At 45.4% G+C, this 13,666-nt stretch overlaps 1 protein-coding gene across 1 annotated transcript in view; it reads right to left on the reverse strand.

Moving 5' to 3' along the window:
* Positions 1-566: 566 nt before the first annotated feature.
* The window catches only part of LAMB1 (laminin subunit beta 1), a 44,578-nt gene continuing 31,478 nt past the window's right edge, over positions 567-13,666 (reverse strand). The window contains exons 24-33 of the mRNA XM_087768098.1: positions 11,793-12,162; positions 9,909-10,093; positions 8,427-8,668; positions 6,168-6,371; positions 5,635-5,779; positions 4,669-4,876; positions 4,312-4,453; positions 3,280-3,456; positions 1,825-1,984; positions 567-951 (exon numbers count right to left, since the gene is read on the reverse strand). Coding sequence (XP_087624224.1) covers positions 815-951; positions 1,825-1,984; positions 3,280-3,456; positions 4,312-4,453; positions 4,669-4,876; positions 5,635-5,779; positions 6,168-6,371; positions 8,427-8,668; positions 9,909-10,093; positions 11,793-12,162 — 1,970 coding nt within the window. The 3' untranslated portion in view covers positions 567-814. The remainder of the gene's footprint in view (positions 952-1,824; positions 1,985-3,279; positions 3,457-4,311; positions 4,454-4,668; positions 4,877-5,634; positions 5,780-6,167; positions 6,372-8,426; positions 8,669-9,908; positions 10,094-11,792; positions 12,163-13,666) is intronic.

Genomic DNA, 13,666 nt, shown 5'->3' on the forward strand with positions numbered 1-13,666 from the left:
CCGTACAACTGTCTGAAGGTGCACTGTTCTACATAACTTTGAGCTAAAGTATGGTGAACAGGATGTTACTCTTGCGCTTTGAAAAAAGTCTTATTTGTGTCTTCTTAAGTGCAAGCTGTTCTTAGAGAGCAATGTCTGTGTACAGACACTGTATACAATGTGCATCAGTTGACACGAAGTGCCCTGTGAACTTTTGTAACTCCTTTTCCAGAGAGGCTTGATCCTCCAAGCTTGGTTTATCATGTAAATTCGGTGCTTGAAATCTAAACCACACTCACCCCTTCGGTGCTGACCTGTTTCCACTTCACATGTCAGGTGTTCCATAATCAGTGACGTGAAACTAGCATTAACCCTAAATGGATATCATGCAGAGGGTAAATAGTCCTTTTTGAGTACTGTGGTGTAAATGCTAGCTAACCACACGAGGACGGTATTTCTTCATTCACTTGTAATTTTGTCCTGAATGACCATCCTGTATTTCATAGTAATTGGAGCCCTTATTTAGAATTACGTAGCTGGAGCCAAGATTTTATTAGATCTCTAACCAATTTAAAAACAAGACTTGCTAAAGGATTAACTGATTTACTATTTCAGTTACTGAAAAGAGGAGGGAACTTAATGAGCCATGCTAGGTACATACAGTGATACAAAAGTACTGTTTATTTTCAACATCAAAAAGTTACTTGTCTTTGGTTCTGTGACTTGAAAGTCAATATAAAACCTGTTCGCTTTATCAGGTCTTAGTGTAATGTCAAAAAGAACTAGTGTAATACTTGTAAAATCCATCCTGAACACAAGCATTTCCTGCTGCCATTTATAAGCAAGTGCTATAAACAGCAACCTTCTGGCTGATTGTCTGTAGGAGGGAGCGAACTGTCTCTTCCAGCTCCACCAACTGCTTGGCTTTATCTTCCAGAACCTTTTGATTGTTTTCATATGTGTTTTCCAAGTCTGTCAGCAAAGGAAGGGGAAAAACAGCTTAATTAGGAGTGGTTTAATGCAGTAAATGTAAATCATTATCGTTATGGATAAACTACTACTCAAATTTATTTTTATTGCGGAAGAGAATCTGATTAGGAAGAAAAGCCAGCTGGAACGGCACCTTTTTGTTCCCATAACACTGGGACATAAAGCAACAAGGAAGTAATTTTCCGTAAGTGGAAATCTAGAAGTATATTTTGATTCATGTTGAGAATAATTGTTAGTCTCTGCTGCGTGGTGGCTTTCACAGAACAGTGAAATGTTTTGGCTTGTTATGGTTAAGACTGTTCAGTGAGTCCTTAACTGTGCAGGAGCAGCTGAGGGGAAGAATGAGTTCCTGGCCTGGCAAAAACAGAAGGAAAACTTAGCTCCCCCCCTGGCAGTTATGGGCAAATTGCCCCCTCCTGTTTCAACCACCTTTAATTGGCAATGGGAAATGTTAAATTAATCTGCCAACGGGAAGTGACGTATCCCGATTACCTTTTGTTTTAATAGCTTTCCGGGGTGGGCTGGGGGCAGTACTGTTTGAAGATGGGGGTCTTGCTTGAACGGGTTAGTCCTGGTCCTAAGCATGGTTGCTGTGTTCCCTCCCTGTAGCGGTTCTTGGAGCAGTGATGGGTGCCGTACCAGAAGTTTGTGTCTCACTGTAAGTTTCAGCTTTTTTATAGAAATCTTTGATTCAAAAGACTACGTTGTGTCCATAAGAATAAGGAAAGCAGATCAAACCTCGGTAACAAAGAATTAACTTCCATTTTTTCTCTACTGCTGCTGAATAGTCAGTTTAACAGCATGACATTGCTTCATATTCTAGAATGACGACTTACCTCCTCAGATCAGCCTTACCTTTGAGCAGCTGGAGCTTGCTGTTCGCTTGAGCCAGCAAGGCTTTAGCTTCATCTTGCAACATGCCAGCCTTCCTCCTCGCATCAGCCGACTCCTCTGTCTTCTTGGCAATGAGATCTTCCACTGTTTTATACTTGTCGTTCACCTCGGTATTGAGGACCTGTTGTTCCAGATTGAAGCACAAGATGGAGCTCATTCAAAAGACACCGCAGTGCGAGTTTGCGTTGCCTCCCTCTAGCTTTACTAAGCCGGGCGTAAGGAGAGACAGTAACTACACTGTTAGCTCAGTTAACAAAATCAGAAAGAGTGTTTGAGTATTTCCTGCTTAATATTCAGGACGCTAAGAGCTGGGGTGAAGACTCATCAGTCGCCCTTTTGCAGATCTGTGGCTGTTTTGTGGCTTTAATACTGACACTTGGGAAGGATTTACAGGATTCGGTTACACAATTCTGTAACTAACGGAAGCCGCGGCCCTAGTGCAGCTGGAAAGCTGCATATGGTAAGGAACTGGCACTGCTTCTGGTTGAATGCTTGCATTTGGGGAGGAATACCCTTGTTACTCTTTCAGTAACGAGAACAGCTGCTGAGTTCGCATAGGTGAAGGTGTGGGAGAAGTCATGAGGTTGGCTTCTCAGCTGTGGTTTTCTCTGCGAGGTTAAGATTAAGAAGTCCTATGACCCAGCTGAATTCAACCAAGCAGCAAGCTAACAAGCTGTAGCAGTATTGGAAGTCTCTTGTGTTTACTTGACAGCCACCTGAAATACTACTTGGTGTTCGGAAATAATTGATTTGATGGATAATACATCTCTCCTGGCAGAAAATGCCTCTCTGGTGACGGATGGGCTAACTATAGACAACAGATTGGAGCAATGAAACTCCCTTTGGCAGATTTGTCAATTGTTTTGTTAATGAGCATTCTTTTGCTATTACGAAGGTGTGTGGCAGACGCTGGGAGCAATGCCATATGGTCACAGAGCAAATCTTGCATCTCTAATATTTAGGAATGACTCTGGTTCTATATTGAGGTAACGATTTTTCTTGTTGCTTGATTCTGTGTATTCCAAATTCTGGGTTCTTTGTCCTGAACCTATCATTGTCATAGAACCATAAATACTCTATGGAAGGGGAAAATACCAGTTCTGCTGTGGCAGATAGTAAAGCTGAGGGACAGAAATGGATCTGTGAAAGGCTGTCAGTGTGACAGCACGGCAGGTTTCCTGCAGCTGTTTTAGAACCTGAAAACTTCCCAATATATTTCTTTCTCTCTGTACCTGGTACCAAAGTAAGTAAAAAGCAGTTATCTTTGGTAAGTTCATCGAATGCTTTTTTTTTTTGTCCCTGCTACTTGGCCAATAAATGAAATGGATCATATGTATTCATTCATGTTCCTTTAGCCAAACCTGGGGTGAGAGTGGTTTTTTGGCTTTCCCTTAGCATCTTTCGTGAGCTTCTCACCTTTTTAACTTCTTCAGCATTTTGTTTTGCAGTAACAATTTTTTCTTCTATATTGTCCACGTTCTCTGAATTTGTAGCAGCCTTTTGCTTAAGGTCTTCAACACTCTTCTCTAGCTCAGACAGACGTAAGGTAGCATTGCTCAGTGTTTCTTCAGATGCCGCATTTTCAGATTGAATCTAAGACAGAGGGACAACAGTTATATTTGCAAAAGACACTGAACATAATAGTAAGCTTTCTGGATAAGCCCTGATCAACTAATTAGTTCATGTCCTAGATCCGATATAAAACCCAGTGTTTAAGTTTTGTTACAAATGGCCAATTGCAATCAGGATGAAAGAGCCCACTGCTTGAAGACGGGGTACGTATGGGGCTGCAAAAGCACTAAGGAACATGGTTAAAAAAATACCTGATGGTATTACACACGCAAGAGTTGCCCAATCCACAGGCAAAACTGAAGTTTGACGTTGGACTCACTCATGTAATAATGGACTTGTGAAGCTGCGTATCTTCTAAGCTGGCCAAGCCTCGTGGGTATAGATAGCACTATGGTCTCACGAAGGCTATGAGATGAAGTCTGATAATACATTATCTGACAAGACTACAGCAATTACCACTTTAATCCAGCATTCGCTTATTTTAGTGTCATGCTGCAGTGGTGGACGACACTGGTAGCATGGCTACACCAATACACCGCCACGGTGGTTAAGAGGTGTGACTTTCCAGGGATCTTGGCACACTTGCTGTGTTAGAGGGCTACAATCCTGCTCAGTCAACTTCAGTGGTGCAGGATATGGGGGGAGAAAAGCCTTTTGTTTGTTTGTTTTTGTTTTTTTTTAAGAGCAAATGGTCCCCTAGCATCTGTCATACTAACTCAAAAGTTTATGTGAAGGCGAGAGTGGTTTAGATTCATTTTAAGTGCAGTCTTTGATTTGCAGTACCCAAGAGCCTTCCCTAGACAGGCTTACATCAGTTTCTAAGTATCAGACTTGGTGCTGTTTCTGTATCTTAAGAAATACTCGTCAAGAACTCACCGAGGTCAGCAGGTCTTGAGTTCCTTTAATATCTTCATCGGCTTGTCTGATGGCTTTTTCAGCTGCATTTTGAGCTTTTTCAGCTTCTTCCAGTGCTGCTTTCACCACGTCTGCAGTGACTTTAACATCTGTTGCACCTTTGCTGTGGAGCAAAACTATGTTAATGCTAAAAATGCTTTTACTTGGAACTGGAAGAAGAACAGGTCATACACTGTACAGGGCCATTTTCGCCCCTTAGTGAAGGAATGCAAATCTGCATTGGGGTAAGTTCAACTGCATTTTCTGATACAATGCAATGAAAGTCTTGCTCAAGCTCTTGGTGATGGAAAACAGCTAATACGGAACAGCGTTGCATACCTTGCTTTTTTAGCTTCCTCCAGTAGCATTTCTGCTCTGGCAATGTCTCCAGCGCTCTGCTGCAGAATGACCTCAACATCAGAAAGGCTTTCTATACGCTCACGAATATCTTCTGTCAGGGCTTGCAGCTGCTGGGGAGTGCTCGGCATCTCCATGTTCAGCACTTCATTAGCCACCGCCTCGATGCTGTCCAGGTCAGCGCTGTCTTCTAGTAGATGGACACAAAGGATAAAGATGTAAGTAAAAGCTTCCCCCCTGTCAAGTCTCAGTACTCAAATTCTGGTCCAGCTGCTCCCTTAAGAAGGAAAATCATGGGAAAACTTCCTCCCCCGGACTTAAGAGAAAATCAAGGTGTTGAAACTGCTTCCTCAGGGTGAAACTTCCCTCTCGGGAGAGGCCCAGCAGGCGCGTAGGCCCTGCTGGCATAGCTCTCTTGGAAGCCATTTGAAGATCTCGGTGATTAGCTACACCCCGCTGGGGCTGTGGGGGGTAGACGCAAGCCCAGGGGAAAGGAAGCCAACAGCTGCACGTAAATGTATTTGTGCTAACAGTATAGTCAGCCTTGTGCAAACAAGGAAGGAATGGGTTCGCCATGCTGCCGCTTGCTAGCGAACAAGGCCCTCATTTAACCTCTACCTGCTTGCTAACAGAGAGATAAACTCGGTTTCTGACTCTCCTCCCCTTTAATGGTACTTTGTCTTTCTAGCCAGAACTTGCGAGCACACTTGGCAAGCTACAGCAGTACAGCAGCCTCAGCTGAAATGAACACAGCATGCTACAGTTTGCTCTCACTTTCCTATTGTCTTGGTTTTCTCTTGGTTCCAGATTTCATCATACACGCTAAGTCTGGCTGAAAGCGGGGAGATGACACACAGCTATTGCATTACCCCTTAGAAGATGATTCAGAGCTAAAGATAGTTTTCACAAGCCCAGAATTAAAATATAATTCAAATGTAAGGTTTTTACGCATTAGGAAGTCTCTAATCTGTTTAATAAGACTTCTCAGATCTTCATTGCTTCTGTCCACTTGTTCTTTTGTAGCATTGGTTTTGAGCAAAACTTCTTGTGCGTTTTGTTTTGCTTCATCAGCTCTCTGTTTTGCCTCAGAAACCTAAAGTGGAAAATAGAAGGCTCGATTACATATTTGCTTATGCTTTAAGGCCTGGTTTAAAACAAAAATTCAGTTGGAGTCAGAGGTAATAGTAATGAGAAATGCTTTTTCTCATAAAACTCATTTTCAAACACTTTTAAAAGTTGGCCATGATCCATACCACCAGTGCTAGTTTAAACAACTCAGGCTAATGTTTAGAGTTATCCATGAAGTTTCACTTTGGCAAGTTCCTTTCCTGAGGATCTTTACAAGCATGATGAAGTTACACAACTGAAGAGAACTATTTTGAAGGAAGCCAGGCACATACTTTGTCAATTAGTGTCTAAACATGTGTTACAACTAAAAGATTTTTTTTTTTTAATATCTAACAATTGATTTGGCATATTACCATTCTGGAGAGTTGTTCAACTTCTGCTAATGCACTGAGGATGTCTCTGTCAAAATCCATGGCTTTCTGCCAGGCGTTGTGAGCTACGGTCACCAGCCCGTCACAGCCAGGTCCTCCACACTTCTTCTGTCCATCATCAGTTCGACAGTTTAAACCGCCGCACTCGGACTCAGCACAAGAGGCTCCTGCGGGAGTGCCACACGTCTGCAGAGACACATCGGACAAGGGAAGCAGCCACAGCTTTATTTCCATTGCTGAGCTGCGAGGGGGATGAGCAGGGCACTGCTCCGCGCTATGCTGTTGCTGCCCCTTGCAGCAGCATCCCAAGTACCCCCGGGAAGGAAGCTGAGGTAGAGCTGCAAGCTGGAGGTGGTTCCTGCAGCAGGTCCACACCAGCACGACTTGAATCGTTCTTCTGTGCCCCCTGCGCCTTCCTGCCTTTAACTTGGTTACAAATATGCAGCTCCCTGATGCTCAAGTAGCTGGAGGTTATGAGGGAAGCCTTGCCTCACTTCCATCATCCGCTTTTCCTGTACATCATCTCTCACTGGAAAGCTGCCTTTAAGCTTCGGTTTCAAGGTGGAAGCTACTACTGTCTGTATGCCTTTTGTTTGCAATCAGTCTTCACTACTGTTGGAGGAAAAACTGGCCATCCCCAGAAGCTATTTCATAAGGAACAAAGTGTTTGGTGCAGAGTAGTATCTTTTCCTTTGCTCTAATGCCCTAGAAATAGAATAGAAACTGAAATGCTCCAAGTTGAACAGCAAACTTTTTTTCATCTCCCTTAAAAAGCTGTCCCATTCCCTTCCACCAAATGTTTGCTCTGATTTCATCTTTCCAGAACACTTCCCAATGTGTGAATTCTGTCAAGGATGTGTTCCCATAGAAAATTTCAGGGTAGAGTTGTTTTGGTTTTTTTTTTGTTTTGTTTTTTTTAGAAAGCAAAACTATTTCAAATCGGCAACATTGTACTGAGACTTATCCACTACTTGGTCAATTGGCTGGACAATGAAATCACTTGGGAGTTGTTTCAGCCAGAGGGAAAATTGGAAAATTCCCCATTCTTGTAAGGTTCTTTTCCCTTTCCACCCCACCCCTTTTGCCAAATGATAGTCACTAACCGACATACTTTGCAGCCAAAAAAAACCTCTCTGGGAAAGCCTAGGAGCTGTGCCAAGCTAAGCTGCAGCTGCCTCCTGTGAAGTGTAAATGAGGCCCTCTTACCTGTTTGGCATGCAACCCAGCAGTAGCTAGAAAGCAAAAAGATTTTTCTTTTTTTTTTTTGGTGTCCCGTGATTACACCTCCAAGCAACTCAGTGTTTATGGGCTTGATAAACATCTACCCAAGATTTTCAGTCCTCAAGAACAGTTAGGCAGGAATGTAGGGGAAGGGAAGCTAAACAAAAAGATGTCTCTTTCTTCCCTCCTGAGAAAAAAGGAGGGCTGGGGGAGTCAGGAGGGATGACCGTAGTTATAAAGGAGGGGACAATTCGGCATGCGAAGAACTCGTCCTCTAACACAGGCCTGGCCTGCCCAGGGGAGTTAATGAGCAGTCCCCTGCAGTCCGCCTTCATGCGGGATTGTTCTCTGAATGCAGCTGGCCGACTTCAAAGCGAAACCAAGGGACACCCAGCCTCTCCCAAGAAAAAGCCACCCTCCATCATATTTACAGATGAGCAGGCAGCTTCAACAGAGAGAATGCCCTTTTGACTCCAGCTCCCTCTAAGTTCTGCGTTGCCTCAAGCACGAGGACGGGAGGGCGGCGATGCCGAGGCGGGCGGCCGGTCGGAGCGAGCAGCAGCGCTGCCTGGCTGGGCACTGCACAGGCACAGTGTGTGCCCTGCGGAGCTGCAGAAGGGAAGAGAGGAGCCTAGGGAAAGCAAGCACGTGAGGTGAGGGCAGGCTGGAGAGGATGGCTCTCAGGCCACCAGCCTCGCTACACTTTTCTGCACATGGGAGCTCTGTCCGCAGCAAAGGGCTTTGGGTTAGAGCCGGGGTGATGAAAAGATGGGTGCTTTGTCAGGGCTGGGAAGGGTAGGAGGGAGGCCACCATGAAAGGCTGCTGCCTGAAAGCCACTGATTAAACAGCCCTGTTCTAGCCCACAAAATACCCTGTCATCCAAGAAACATGCACTTCTCATGAACAAACCGTCTCTCATGCTGTCAAGCTCTAAACAGTTCCTCCCCACCAGTCGTCTCTTCACAAACCTGACTTTGTTTTTGCTACAGGTTTTATACCAGCGATTCTCAGCGGCGTACCTTCTCCGCCACTTCAGAGAGATCCAGGCTCTGCAGCTTGCCTGCGAGTTCATCCAGAAGGCGCGACTGCTCCTCTTGTTTAGCCTTGAACTGGGCCTCCTTCTCATTGATTAAGTCTTCCACTTCCTGCCGCGTCTGTGCCGACAGCTCCACGGCGCTATCGGGGTGAACAGTGGAGGCATTGACCCTCTCCTCTGCCTCCAGGGACATCTGGAAATACTTGGTGATGCTATCCAAGGCTCCTGCAGAAATCAGACAGAGCTGCTCAGATATCTGTTAAGTCATCCAAAGTAATTTATATTATGGAGGTTGGCAGACGACACATCAGGGTTAGCGATATGAATATCAAGTTAAATGAACCGCTAGCCTTTGCAGCTACATTCAGTGCCATTGCAAGGGTGACAGAATTTGGCCCGTTCTGGGGAAAAAAAAAAGAAAAAGTTCATTTTTTTTGCTTGGTTGACAGTGTGTCGTCAAGTTCGATGGATTTTGAAGTTAAGCCTTTCTCTGACCCTAGTGACTGAATTCTGCTTGCCCTGAGGGCAAAAGGAGATCCAGCCTTTTAGGTTTATAGGGCAACAGCCTGTTTTCTCCAGCTTCACTTATCCCATTAGTTCTTGTTGCTTGCCCTGGGATGTCTGGCTTATGGAGTCACTGCTTGGAAACTAGTCAGAGCTTTCCTAAGAAGCAACTGCTTGATGAAAGATGCTGATTTATGGAACTGTTAGTTTTGGACAACTGGAGAGGCCTTGAGTGAGTGTAGGGGACCCCATGGGGGTGGCCACACTGCACCTTGGGGCAGCTTTCCGCTGCAGAATGCCACAAGTCAGGGACTCCCCTGTTCTACATTCTACTTGCCTCACTCTGTGAAATCCCATATTCACTGGAAACAACCTCAGACTTCCTGCAAAGCAGGAAATAAAAAAAAAAAAAAAAAAAAAAAAAAATCCTTTGTTTCAAGTTGGAATGAAGTCAGCTTTCAAAACTTCCAAAGAATTTGGTGACTATTCCTCTTTCTCCAGCAAATTTTGATTCTTGGCCCATTTCAATGTGCCAATGGGCATGCAAGGCTTGGGTGGCTCGGAAGAACTGAGCCCTTACAGTGTGCTCTTAGTCACCAAGACCCAGTTAGTTTTTCCAACCAGAAACAGCAATTTAACAGACTGGGGAGAGCAAGGGAGATGTCCAGGTGTATCTTGGAATCTGCCGCACTTTCAGCTGTTGTGTCTCATCTAAAATGTACTAATCAAGAGCCTTTAAGACAACTCTGTGCCCCAAGAACTTGAGCTGGTTTTGCAATGTGCAGAGGGAAAGCGAGGGGGTGAGGGGGCAAAACAAAATTCCTGCTGCATCAGCAACTCTGCTAATGCACAGAAAGAGGCTGCCCTCCTAGGAACTGTGTTTTAACCTGGTATTTAAAACCATGCACTAATTAAATCTTTGGCCACCCCACTGCTTTCTCCCCCTCCCTGCGACACTTACCCCGAACATCAGAGATCTTGATGAACTCTAGCTGTTCTGCAAGTTCTTTCACGACACGGTCTAGGCTTTTGGCATCTATCTCCAGCGCGCTCAGGTCAGCGTCTGTGCTATTGCTCTTCTCTGCTAAGGCTGACAGGTTTTCTTCTACATCAGCGATCTTAACTGTAACATCTGCTGTCAGCTTTCTGTAAAACAGAGGCATGGGACTCAACAGGGGGAGGAGGAATGGTTGTAAGCCTTGGCGTTTCACTTCAGTGAAGAGTGGTGGTTAGAGCCATGCCGAGCTTTTCCCATGGCAGGACCTGTCCTCCCTCGGTGGAGCTGTAAGTGATTTGTAACAACATGCCTACCTAGAATACTGTTTTCTTTTCTTTATCATACAAAACTACTTTTTAATCTACAGCACATTTATAAACTCAAAGCACCAAATTGCTCAGAAAACAGCTGCTTTGTGTAAGATTAACTGGAGGCAGATTCCAGAGGACTGGTGTAATGCTCCTGTAGCATGGCAACTGCATAGGTCAGAGTTGACTACTATGATCCATACATAATTTGCTTCCCATCCCACACAGCTACAAATGCAGTTTTGATTACTACGAGCTCATGGGACAGATTTGAACTTCAGGAAGCAGGGGGGGAAGCCTTAGTTTTAACACAATGGATTCTTTTAACTCGTCTGTAAAGATCCCTCCTCACCAGTTTCTCTAGGGCTATGAAGGAAAACCTCCCGCCCTCAGCATTCAGCATGGCCTCAGTGAGCCACAGAGCAGGCTGTAGCTAGCGGGATAACCCTAAAAGGAAAGGCAAGTGTACGTTACACATCAACGCTGCTGCGGAACAGAAGTGGGCATAGGAAGCTATTCCCATCCATGGTGATCCCACCAGTCCCAGTGTTTCCTCACTCTGAAAGAATCAGGCAGTATTTAAGCTCTGTAATCAATTTACAGCTCTCTCAATAGCCCAACAGCCTGCTGTTTTCAAGGAGTCCTTCAAAGCCCAGTACTACTTCTATACAGCCAGAGAGGAGCAAGAAGAGATACATATATACATATGTTTGTTAGGGAAAAGCAGCTCCTCGGCGGCTCTGACCTCCCTCAGTACACACAGAGCCCAAATGTAGCAGCAACCCCCAGCTCTCCAGCTGGAGAGCTGGGGAGCTGCAGGGCACAAGCATATCCCTAATTGAGACATTTGTGCTTTAATCCTCACCCCTTTGCTTTGTGCAGTCCCCTTTGCAATGCACAAGCAAGCTTGAGCAGTTGTACACAGGGTTAGAAAGCATCTGTAATCCTACTTGATGTTAAACTGCCCCATCTCCAAAAGCACAAACTACCATCTTTTGTATACTTAGCCCTAAAACAAAATACAAGGCTCCTACCCTAAGAACAATGGAACCAATCCTTGTTATAAAGCTGGTGCTTCCCCCCCCAAACGCTCAGAGTGCAGAAAGGAGCCCGAGTTTCCAACTCATCGGCTACACAGGGAAATCCAGGAATTTAATCTCTCCCCTCTTAATTCTCTGACATAATAGCAGTGTTTGTCCTTTGCCCTGGGGGAGCACAAGGCAAGCCTGCGCAGCTTGGCGGTAATTAGCTGCCTGGTGTGCAATGGGACAACCCCTGCCCAGAGCATGGTAGCTCTGCTGCTCCTACCTTCCCTGGCCAGGCTTCCGCTTGTGGGATGGATCCTTGCTGCCGGCGCCGAGCATGGTGAGGTGCTCCGCCAGCGCTAGGAACCGCAGCCTACCTGGCCCAGCTGGAGGAGCGGAGCCAGGGCATTCTCAGCTCAGTGTGGGGGCATTGGTCACTCAAGTAAATCCCAGCTTGCTCGCACTCCCATTCCTTCCCACAGTAGACCTATCCATGTAACTGCGACTGTACTCACTCTGCTTCATCAAAGAGATTCTCAATGTTCTTCAGGGGCTCGGCAGCTGGATTTTGAGCGATGATGGTTTTAATTTCAATGAGCTTCTCCTCCAGGGTGTTGAGTGTCTGCTGGTATGGGCCAGTGACTCCAGTGATTTTGAGGGCATTAGCCCTATCCAGGAACTGTTGGGTCCTATTAGCCAGCTCGCTGATGATCACGTCCCAGAGGGCGAAGCACTGGTGGCACGGCACACAGTCGGGGAAGAAGCCCGAGTAGCCCCGGGAGCACTTGTCACAGCGTGGCCCTTCCACCCCTTCATTGCAGATGCACTGCCCGGTGGCACGGTCACATTGTGGGGTCTGGATGCCACGAGGGTTGCAATCACAAGCTGGAAGGATAAAAAGGCATGCGTGAAGGTTACGGTGAGGGAAATGACATTGACATTGGCAGGGAATTAAAAAAAAAATTCGACGAGTAGTAATGAAGTAGGGAAATGAGTATCGAAGTGATCTGTGTCTGGATTATAATCAGCTAATTATGGATGTGTCTGCTTGGGTATGGGGGAACCAGGACTGAATGTGAAAGGGATGAGAGACAAGGAAATAACTCTAGGGGAGCCCAAGATTTGCACATCCGAGAAACAGGCACAATAACGGAGCAAGGATGGACACTTCTTGCAACATTTGGATGTCAGTTGGGTAGCAATTGAAGACAAAGATTCCAGTTTCACTCCTACAGTGAAGAGTAAGTAGAGTAAGGCTTTCCAGCTGGGAAAAGAAACAACAGGCAGGCAGAGGGGTTTAAGAGCAAAACATGATTGAAATAAAAAAAGTGAACATGGAAGAACCATTTAGTGTCTCCTCCAGCACAGGAGCAGGGGTCAACTGAGGAATCCAGCAGATCAAAAATCAACCACCCTCCCCTGCCCCTCCCACAAACAGCACAATACAAGGAGAGAGTTGATTACACAGCACTTTTAGTTAAGTGGCGGGGCTCTCTACCACAAGACACCACGGGTGCTAAAAGTTGAGGTGGCTTCAAAGAACTACATAACAAATTCATGGAGTAACAGCCCTTGAAAGATCTTCTATGCAGAGGTACAGGGCCTGGCTCAGGACGTGCTCCTGCCACGGACGGTGGGAAAACATTCACAACGTGCATTGAGGAGCCTGGCACTGGGATGACAGTTTTGGTATACAGAAAACGGGAAAAAAAAAATCAGACAGTGAAAAGTAGAATAGAACAAAGAATGTGGTCAGGGGCAGCCCTGTCTGAGGGAGAAGAGAGAAGTTGTCTCCAACACGAGTGCTAACAACCAAGAGCCTACACAAGGGTGAGCTTGTCACCCTCAAGTGGGAATGAGGATGATTAACAGATTTTTAATTTTTTTTTTAAATTACTTCACACTTTGAGCACCAACTCAGGAGTCAGTATTCACACTTTCCTGAAATGGACTTTCATTCTTATTTTATTTTTGTAACTGTGAACACCTACCTATCTTTACATGCTAGTCAGGTAAGACCTGGGCGATTGCCAAATTGGAGTGATAAGGTTTGGACAACACCCTTTTTCAACAAGCTTTTAGAATAAAGGTGCACTTCTTTGGCACTAACCTGCCATGAGGAGAAGTTACTCAATTAACTTACTGATGCACAGTCATTTCTAAAAGCACAGACACACTTTGTGCACAATAACGCTATCAGGAGAAGCGTTTCCATGCAGCAAGGCTGCCACTTGACCTCTCCTCCTCCTTAATTACACAGCAGCAGCAGAGGAAATTACCAACCCGCAAAGCTTTTAATAAAGGGATGGCAGCAAAGCACAAAAAGAGAGGCCTCGAAAATAGGCAGGTCACCTACCTACCATTGTGGCAGAGTACACCCGAAGCAGGT

The sequence above is a fragment of the Nipponia nippon genome, unplaced genomic scaffold, assembly GCF_047370975.1.
Source record: "Nipponia nippon isolate SJK-2023a ecotype South Korea unplaced genomic scaffold, ASM4737097v1 scaffold_3, whole genome shotgun sequence".
Lineage (NCBI taxonomy): Eukaryota > Metazoa > Chordata > Aves > Pelecaniformes > Threskiornithidae > Nipponia > Nipponia nippon.